Here is a 10,609-nt window from a genome sequence, read left to right as displayed (position 1 = left end):
TGCCTCCTTTGTCCTCATATTGGTCAGATGGCCATCTGCTGCCTTTATTATAGACGGCTTTACATCACTATTTTAAATAATCAACCTTTTTAATTGTGCATTTATTTTTGGGGTTAAAGTAAGCTTCTTGCTAAAATAAGACTTTTATTTAAAATTCTTTTTTTTTTTGTTTTTTTTTGTCTGACTCAAATGATGGAAATTGATCCATAAACGCGTGCCTGCCCGGTGACGCCAGCGTCCCAACTCCAGTAGTGAGGGACGGTTCGTCTCGGTAAAAAAGATCCGTTCAATTTCCGACTCTTTTATTTCAAAAGAGTCAAAATATTCATTTTGTCAGGTATTGCACTGTACAGCGTCGAGTGAAATGTGTTTTTTTTGGCAGCCCAGAGCGGTTTGTATGGATGAATGCACGGGCCGCTAAGCCAACGATGTACGAGAGCCAGAACAGTCAGTTCAGTTCTACTGGACACAAGAAGTTTTGCAAAACATTTCACTTTGTCTAAATGATGAAATACTAATGCTAGAGACGACTAATACTAATACTAGAGATGACTAATACTAATACTAGAGACGACTAATACTAGAGGCGACTAATACTAATGCTAGAGACGACTAATACTAATACTAGAGACGACTAATACTAGAGGCGACTAATACTAATACTAGAGACGACTAATACTAATGCTAGAGATGACTAATACTAATGCTAGAGATGACTAATACTAATGCTAGAGATGACATACTAATACTAGAGATGACTAATACTAATGCTAGAGATGACTAATACTAATGCTAGAGATGACATACTAATACTAGAGATGACTAATACTAATACTAGAGATGACTAATACTAATACTAGAGATGACTAATACTAATGCTAGAGATGACTAATACTAATACTAGAGATGACTAATACTAGAGATGACTAATACTAATACTAGAGATGACTAATACTAATGCTAGAGACGACTAATACTAGAGACGACTAATACTAATGCTAGAGACGACTAATACTAATACTAGAGACGACTAATACTAGAGATGACTAATACTAATACTAGAGACGACTAATACTAGAGATGACTAATACTAATACTAGAGACGACTAATGCTAGCGACGACTAATACTAATACTAGAGACGACTAATGCTAGAGACGACTAATACTAATACTAGAGACAACTAATACTAATGCTAGAGATGACTAATACTAATGCTAGAGACGACTAATACTAATGCTAGAGACTACTAATACTAATACTAGGGACGACTAATACCGATACAAGAGATGACTAATACTAATACTAGAGACAACTAATACTAATGCTAGAGACGACTAATACTAATGCTAGAGACGACTAATACTAATGCTAGAGACGACTAATACTGATACAAGAGATGACTAATACTGCCGAGTCACAGTAGTATTTCAGCCTAATTGAAATTGTTTATTTTGGCAGAGAACCGCAAAGTGTGAATCCACGAAATAATTCCCTTCTGCCAAAATCACGTTGCTGCAATTTGGAAGCGCCTGTTTATTTTCATGTTCATTTTTTGCTTGGACTTAACTTTAGTCCCCAGTCGTTTTTTTCCACCCGAGTGGCTCGACGACGAATCATTTGCGACTCGTTCGCTACGAACGAGTCGTTCGCGAGTCTCACTAAACTTGAGGCATCGCTCTGCGGTTTGGAGGAGGCGACGGTACGAGGCTCCTTGCTCTAAAATGTGACCCCGCGGCTCTGCACCCCGGCCGTTCGTCCGAAGGACACCGCTCTCTATTCGCCTGGCATCGGACGATGCTGCGAACACCGCCCGTGCTTCCGGGAATCGATGATGGAACCGTGGACTCCGGCGCTGAAAGTGCCCGGTAAGTTAGTTGTGCTAGCTGGCTAGCGGCTAGCCGAGGAGCAACGGGAGACTCGCTCAGACCCTTGTTTGTTGTTGTTGTGATACTTTTCTGACCGGCACGGCCAGCGGTGGATCCACTGCCCTATTTTATAAGTTATCGTGGGGGTTTTTTCCCCTCGATTCAGCCTTAAGCATTCATCTGGCAACAACAAAGATCATCTGTTGTCATGGTGACCAAATGTTTCCAAGCTACCGCCACAAGATGGAGACAATTTTTTATTTTCTGCACCACTGGACCTACACACAATGTTTTCATTAAGTCTGATGCTGGTTGAGCTGAATGACTGTCATAAATGTTTATTTTCAGGTTTGATTGCAGTAACATGTCATCAGCCAATGTGCTTACTGGCGTAAGTAAGTACATTGGCTGCTTTAAGGAGACAATCGAATTATTGTCAAATATTAAAGTTTAAATCTACAAGATCATTTTGTTTATGTATTACATATTGCTCCCATTTTTGATCCTTTTTTTTTTTTTTTGGCGGCCATTTTATAAGAAAAGGCAATTGAATGTACATGCTCCTCTATATGCTGTTTCCATTGTTGGTGGCGGGGGCCACCTTTCCAGGCAACAATGCACTGGTCGGGCAACACGCTGCCACAGTGAATTTAATAACCATTGCAGCCAGTTGTGATCAGCAAACTGTTGATATGGATGAGCAACATCATAAAAACGAATGCCCTCGGATGAAAAAAATGACCCCCACCATCTCAAGTGACCCAGATAGAGCGATAGTTTTCAAGAATTGAAGTTACCATCTTCGAGCGAAGACAAGACAGATTCTGGAGAGAAAAAGAGACCTGGTTCCTAATGGAAATCTGGAACTTAGTGTAGCGCCGATTATTTACATGCAGCTACTGTTGGATCTTATGTTGTGCTATTTTTGAAGTTTTCATATGATGCTGATTGTACACCAATGCGTGTCCGCGCCTAGATGTCAAAACAGAAACCCTGTACGTTTGTTATCATCCGGGTCTCATCATGCGTCGACCTCCCCAGCGGAGCTGATGACCCGGCAGCTGAAGCAGCAGCAGCAGCAGGTTCTGCTCATCAACCTGCATCTCCTGGCCAACCCGGGGGACTCCCTCCTGCTGCAGCACACCCTGGACCAGCTGCTGCGCTGGCTGTGCCCCAGCCTGCGCATCTTCCACGTGTCTGAGAGAGCCTCCCCCCTCCGGCAGCTCCCACGCTCCAGGCTTTGTCCCGCCACAGGTAGAGGTCCTTAAGCTGCGTTTCAGGGGTGAATGCTGATGATCATTGTGCTACCGGTAACCTCGATTTTGCTCCACAGGTTACACAATTACATTTCAATATGTATATGGAGATCATTATGAAATCTTTAAATCTAAGTTAAAAACATGATGGTTAGAGTTTTTGCTGTTTCTATCTTTTATGAGAGAAATACATAGGACTGTGATGTCTGTTCTACATAAAACGTTATACATTTAGGGATTCAGAGTTGTATTATATACCAGTAGGTCTCCATGGATTCACTTCCTTCTTAAAAACAGATCATTTCATTTTTTGAGTTGGATGCTATTAAAAAAAATGTAATAAAGAATGCTGTCATTTTAATGTCTCTATTGATTCCATGAACTGCCTTCAGGGCAATGGTTGCTGTGCCATTACATCCTTATATCTCAGAAATAAAAGTTATCATGATGAAAAATAAACGCTTTTTTATTTATTTATTTATTTTTAATTTTTTTTTTACACATTTTATTTGTTTAGTCTATTCACTTGAATAACAGTGAATGCATAATAAAATGAGCATCACTTTCTTTAGCCTTTTGCAACTCGGTGTATAGTCCAACCTTTTCTTCCCTTTTTGGTGAATGTGATGTTTATAGAAATACATCTATACTTGGACACGGTCACTACCATGTAAATCCTGTATTTTCAGGCTACCCTTCTCTGGCCGTCACTTTCTTCCTCCACGAGGCGTATGGCGAGGAGCGGATCCTCCGGGTCCTGGACTTCTTCCAGCGGCCGCCCTGGCAGTACCACCACACCGAGAGCTGCGGGAACCGCACTGCCGGCGTCCACATCACCTCCTGCGTCTCCCCGGGCAACGCCACGCTGCGGCCCTACCTGCTGCCCAGCCGCGACTTCTACAGCCTGGGTGCGGGGATGCCGGTGTGGGGCGTGCGGCCGGTGCACTGCGGAGGGGAGATCCTGCGGGTGACGCTTTACAGCGGGTACGACAACTACGAGGATGCCGTGCGACTGTACGAGACAGTGCTGCAGCGCCAGGCGGAGGAGCAGAAGACCGGATTCTGCTGGTTCACCCTCCATGCTGGCAAGTCTCTGAGCTAGACGCAAAAGCTTTTGATTCTTATTCACTGCTAATCTATTGATTTATTTCTTTATTTTTATTAATTTTTTTATGGAAAAAAATCCCATATTTGGGATTTATTTAGCTTGCACTAAACAAACAGCCATTCGATGTATTAGCGTTATGCATGTGCTCCTCTATATGATGCTTCCAGTGTTGGTGGTGGCCTCCGCCTTTTCTGGCCAGAATAGAGCAAAGATCGATCCTTTTCCCACATGACGCCAATATGGAACTGGAATTGCCAGTAGATTTACGGCTTTCAGTGCAAGTGGGAAAGGGGCTTAAACCAACCAACACAGACGATTTTATGGATATTCATTATAGCTTGTGCACATACATTTGGTTTTCTGAAGGGGCTACTAACGCACAAACTGTAAAATAAGACAACCCAGTCAGTTTTTTTTGTGAGCTGCCTATTTCATAACCTGTAATTCAACAAACCGTTCAGATTTGTCTCTCAAGCCTACATCACGTTGGGTCTCCTTAGAATTAGAACTGCCCCCATCTGAGTAACTCCACCCGCGGCTTGAGTGCCACCGCTTGCGGGTCCGGTGGCTAAGCTAGGAGCTATGCATTGGAAGTGCTCTGTTGTTGGCTGCACAGACCAGCACAAATCTTTTAAACGGATGAATAAATACCAACTGTCCTTCACAAAACTGCAAACGATGGAAATTTGAGTATTTCAAAAATAATCTGCTTTGCGCAGATCATGTGAAGTCTTAAATGAGGCCATGTAGATCTGATATGAGTGAAGATTCAGCAACTGGATTGCTTACTTCTCGCCTCAAATTTGTTCCAAAACAGATTTTGGTGGACTGCAGGTGAAAGGTGTAATAAGTGAACGTTTACAGACTTACATAACCTGCACCTCAACCACAAATCCCATTTGCTCACAGAACTAGGGGCCCCAAGAGGGAGGCGCCACCCACTAAACAGACCGTCCTGGAACAAGATGTCTTAGAGGCATGTTAGAATGGCTAGAATGCATAATCTGAGTCATATTTTCAGCAAAAAAAAATCGGAGAACTATATTTACTTGTCCCCTTTAAAGTCTGCGCCACCACTAATGAATTTGAGCAGCGCTGCTGTATGAAAAATAAGAAATGATAACACAGTTGACAAAATGTCCGGCACAGTTTGTTTTCGTTCTGCTTCACTCTTTTCCCCTTTTCCCCTCCTGCACATGCGCTTCCCTCCTCAGAACCGGGGCTCTGCCTGCAGTTCGCCCTCAAGCAGCTCTCTCCGGGGGTCCGGGTGGAGCCGTGCAGCAGCGCCGTGCTGCAGTTCAGGGTGGAGGAGATTGGCCAGCTGGTCCCCCTGCTACCCAACCCCTGCACGCCCATCAGCACGTCACGCTGGCAGACGGAAGACCTGGATGGAAACAAGATCCTTTTCCAGGTACCAGGACCAGCAGTCTTGTGCTTTTAAAACTGTGCATTTGTGTTATGGGTTTCAGTAGATTGATGGGAAATTAATAATACGCTAAGAGAACAGTGCTCTCGTTAAAGTTAGTTAGTTCTCCAGCTCACCGTTCTACTTGGAGTAAAAATATTAAAAGACCATTCTGTAACATCGGCAATTGGCAAAAGTGTCTCCTGAAGTTTTGAAAAGTTGTGGTATGCGAGTTTATATGATCTTATATTTCCAGCCAGTTTTTTTTTTTTCAGTGGAAAACACAGTTCCAAAAAGTTTTTACGACATAGATCGTGCCAGGGAAATTAGATTAAATCAATTTAATCCAGCATGGTTAGAAATAGAAAATGAGTAGACGACAGTGAAATCACGTTGAAAATTGATTATTTGTAAAATAAATGTAAAGTATTGCTTTAAAATGTACTTAAAAGTCCTTGAATTTAGTCTTGTAATGATAGAATCAACCCTGATAAAGTGCAAAAACCTCCACGCCGTACTTAAATATACAGACGTGGACATATTTGTTGGTATCCTTACAGCTCATTGAAACAATGCTTCCTTCCTCCTGAAAAGTGATGAAATTAAAAGCAATTTTCTCATGTATACCTGCATGCCTTTGGTATGTCGTAGAGTAAAGTAAAGAAACTGAAAAATTATTGCTATAGAGATCAATTATATTCTGAAATGGCCTGGACAGATTTGTTGGTACCCCTTAGAAAATATTTTGAATAATTGGATAATAGATTATATAGATATTTCAAACTAACTGTTTTCTTTAATTGGTATCACACATGTCTTCGATCTTGTCTTCAATCTTACAATCAGTCTTTCAGCCTATTTAAATGGAGAAAAGTAGTCACTCTGCTGTTTGGTATCATCGTGTGCATCACACTGAACAGGGACCAGAGAAAGCAAAGGAGAGAGTTGTCTGAGGAGATCAGAAAGAGATATATAGACAAGCATGTACAAGGTAAAGGCTGTAAGACCAACTCCAAGCAGCTTGATGTTCCTGTGACTACAGTTGCAAATATTATTATGACGTTTAAGGTCCATGGGACTGACCCTCCCTGGATAGTGCGAATGGTAGAAAAAGAGCCAAGGACAACCTCCAAACCTCCAACCTCCAAAAAGGTACAACCTGAACTCCAAGGTCAAGGTACATCAGTGTCTGATCGCACCAACCGTCGCTTTTTGAGTGACAGCGGGCTCCATGGAAGAAGACCCAGGAGGACTCCACTTTTGAAAGAAAAACTTAGTCAGACTGGAATTTGCTAAAATGCATATGGACAAGCCACAACGCTTCTGGGAGAATGTCCTTTGGACAGATTAGTTAAAACCAAAGCTTTTTGGCAAGTCACATCAGCTCTATGTTCACAGATGAGGCTTGGTTATGTTTGGGGGCTGCTTTGCTGCATCTGGCACGGGGTGCCTTGAATCGGTGCAGGGCACAATGAAATCTCAAGACTATCAAGGCATTCTGAAGCAAAACGTACTGCCCAGTGTCGGAGAGCTCCGTCTCAGTCGCAGGTCATGGGTCCTCCAACAGGATAATGAGCCAAAACACACAGCTAAAAGCAGCCAAGAATGGATAAGAACAAAACATTGGACTATTCTGAAGTGGCCTTCTAAGAGCCCTGATCTGAATCCTATCGAACATCTATGGAAAGAGCTGAAACATGCAGTCTGGAGAAGGCCCAGACTTCAAACCTAATACAGCTGGAGCAGTTTGCTCAGGAAGCGTGGGCCAAACTACCTGTTGACAGGTGCAGAAGTCTTATTGAGAGCTACAGAAATCCCTTGACTGCAGTGATTGCCTCGAAAGGTTGTGCAACAAAATATAAGGTTATGGGTTCCATCATTTTTGGCCATGCCATTTTCATTTGTTTTATTATGTAAAATATTCTGTTGAATCAAAAATCAAAAGAAAACTCTTAATTTATGTTTAATATGGAATAAACAATGATGGATGCCAATTAAGTTCATGGTTTCGAGTTATTTCAGAGAAAATTGTGGGTTCTTCTTCTTAGAAGAACATTTTAGAATATAATTGATCTCTTAAGCAATAATTGATCTCTTTTCAGTTTCTTTGCTTTCCTCTATGACATGCCAAAGGCTATAATCCAATGATTTAAAATATTTTCTAAGGGGTACTAACAAATCTGTCCAGGCCATTTTAGAATATAATCGATCTCTATAGCAATAATTTTTTAGTTTCCTTACTTTACTCTTTGACATACAGAAGGCGTACAGGTGTACATGAGAAAATTTCTTTTAATTTCATCACTTTTCAGGAGGAATGAAGCATTGTTTCAATGAGCTGTAAGGTTACCAACACATTTGTCCACGTCTGTAGTACTAAGTTAAAGTACTGTAGTTAATTTCCACCCTGTTCCAGTGTGTCTCTTTGTTTCATGTGTGACGTACAGCATGAAAGAGGGAATGAACTCTCAGCTCCCTGCTGATTTGTGGCAGGTTGAATAGTTTGTTACAGGTGATATTTAAGGAGGTTCTTCAGCCTCGGGCAGAGCTGCACAGCTATCCCCACACTCTGGAAGGAGCTGGATTTCTGTTCATTGTCTCTAAAATGTCTGGTTTTGGAAAATAGGGGATTTTTGTTCAAGTGTGTGTGTGTGTGATCAACTTCCCTGCTTTAAAGACTGGTTTGTGGATTGGCGGGAAAAAAAACTATTTTTTTCACTGCTTTCTTTTTTTCTTTTTTTAGCGGGGTGAGGTATTAGTATTTTGGGATTTATACAATCAACTTTTTATATATCGTATAAAAGGTTTTTGTGTGCAATTTCTGGCATCTCCTGTAAAGACTTTGGCTAAACATAAAATAGACCTAATAGACGCCATGAAGAAGGAAAACACTGGAAAGACTTTTCTTGTAAGAAGCAGAGTATAAATGCACGTAGCTCACGCCCTCGGCAGAACCAGTAAAGCTGCCAAACTCGCCATATGTCGACCGAGCGGATGATAATTCTGTCAAAGTTACTTATGCTGCCGTAATCTCCCGAGTCCCGGTGTAAATCGTACTAATCCGTCTCCCCCTGTCCTCTTTTTCTCGCAGGTGAAAAGCACTGCCCAACCCCAGCGACCTCTGACCTCTGCCTTCCCCCTGACCTGCCCCGGCGTCTCCCTCCTGGGGCTGCAGCCGAGGAGCTCCGGGCAACAAGCCCCGACGCCGAACCCGAGCCCGGGCCTGACGGCTCCCCCGCCCCGGCACACACACAGGCAAGGTACAGGAAGGAAGGAGACACACTGAGTGATAGTCACAGGCCAAGTGAGGCCCGTGTTGAGGCCAAGCCCGTCGCCGGAGATTTAGGCCACCATTGATTCTACGCAGACAGGAATGTGCCTCCGGAGCGTCCTGTTAGCGCCATCTTGTAAAACTAGAGAACATTTGAGCAACTGCGAATCAGACGGATTGTTATCTGGCCTCAACATTTTAGCGGCATGGCTCTTCTACCGTTACTGTTCTTTTTGGGGGGGGTGGGGGGTTATGCGGTGTGTGGTACTTTTTAGATTTATAGAGGAAATCCCTTTTTTGACTTCAACCTGGGCCCCTCAATATACAATCAGAGCCCAGATCAGCTGGAAGCAGTTAGGGCTGGTATCTGGCAGGACCTCACAGAAGATGGTTGCATAACTTTCAGAACATTACGATTTTCAAATCCATTCAGAAATTGAAAGAAGATCATTTCATTGGGCATATGGATTTATTCACACAGTATTCCGATTTATTTTTGTACCAGCACTAGCAGCAATTATATGTACTTCTTAGCTCAAAAAAATAAGAATAGATATAGATAGAATATAGCAGGTCAAAAAAACGTAATTTATTAATGACCGTGCTGATTACATGTACAACGTATCCCCAAAATGTTTGTGACAGTTTAATCTTTCTCTGCTGCAGGGAGCAGACAGTCCTCTGAGCCCGCTCTGGACAAAGGGCAAGGCCGAGGAGGAGGTGAGAGTCTGGGCTCTGACAGCTGCTGCAGCTCCCCACCAGGAAGCTCCTGCTACTCCTCCCAGCGCAGCAGCCCCTCTGCCCCCACCCACCTCGACTCCCCCCTGCGCCCCTCCATCTCCCGCTCCCTGTCCCACCTCCTGCTGGAGGAGGAAGAGGAGGAGCCCGAGACCAACGTGGACACGGGCGTCCCCGTCTCGCCCCGCCACCTCTCGGCGGTCAAGGAGGCAACCCGCTCGTCCTCCGTGGACCTCCTGGCGACGCCCCGCGCCAAGAGGCCCGAGGCCGTGGGCGCCTCGGGCCTGGAGAGTCTGGCCAGGGAGCTGAGCGACTGCCTCCCCGGGGCGTCCCCCGGGGCCTCCAGGACGTGGGACCCCGCCGGGTGTAAGGATGCCTCCTCAGCCAGGGGCCGCTGCTGCGGCAGGACGGTGGGGGCAGGACAGAGCCCCGCGAGGGGGCCGCTGGCGGAGACGGACAGGACTACAGCCGAGCCCAAACCTCCGTCTGCACTCGGTCTCCACCGCGACCCGGTGGATGAGTTCTTTATATGAAGTTTCGCCGCCATGCAGCGCGGTGCAATGAACGTCACTGTACAAATGAAGTACATACATATTATATCATACATTCCATGTATAAGCACGGAATGCAGCGTACGTATAAGGAAGGAGGGAAGCCAGCCCACCAAACTGAGGATGGGAACTTTGATTCTCATCGAGCCAGAGAGATCAGCTAGTTTGGCGCGATAAATGAATAACAAAGTCTACAGCTGATTTCAGTTGAAAGGAGAAATTCTCAATTTTTCAGTCTTAGGCACAGCACTCAGAAGAGTATTACTCCTTTAGGGAAATGTCGAATGTCCTAATGGTTTTATGTGTATTTATATAGACCCTAGTAATGTTTGTAACTGTAGCCCTGTCAGTAGCCAACCATAAAAAAAACTTGTGTAATTGTAAAAGTCAATCTCTATTTGTGTAGTTTAATC

General features: G+C 43.9%; 1 protein-coding gene across 1 annotated transcript; it reads left to right on the top strand.

Moving 5' to 3' along the window:
- Positions 1-428: 428 nt before the first annotated feature.
- Positions 429-10,178, top strand: fam124b (family with sequence similarity 124B; the record flags this gene model as incomplete). The annotated part of the gene is made up of 6 exons (XM_080006725.1): positions 429-447; positions 2,909-3,121; positions 3,813-4,208; positions 5,446-5,642; positions 8,728-8,896; positions 9,574-10,178. The coding sequence occupies 6 exons, from the start codon at positions 429-431 to the stop codon at positions 10,176-10,178; spliced, it is 1,599 nt and encodes a 532-aa protein (XP_079862851.1).
- Between the last annotated feature and the right edge of the window lie 431 nt (positions 10,179-10,609).

This window comes from Zeus faber, assembly GCF_960531495.2.
Source record: "Zeus faber genome assembly, chromosome: 9".
NCBI lineage: Eukaryota > Metazoa > Chordata > Actinopteri > Zeiformes > Zeidae > Zeus > Zeus faber.
Note: the sequence above shows the minus strand (reverse complement) of the source record. Positions and strands in the feature narration are given on the sequence as shown.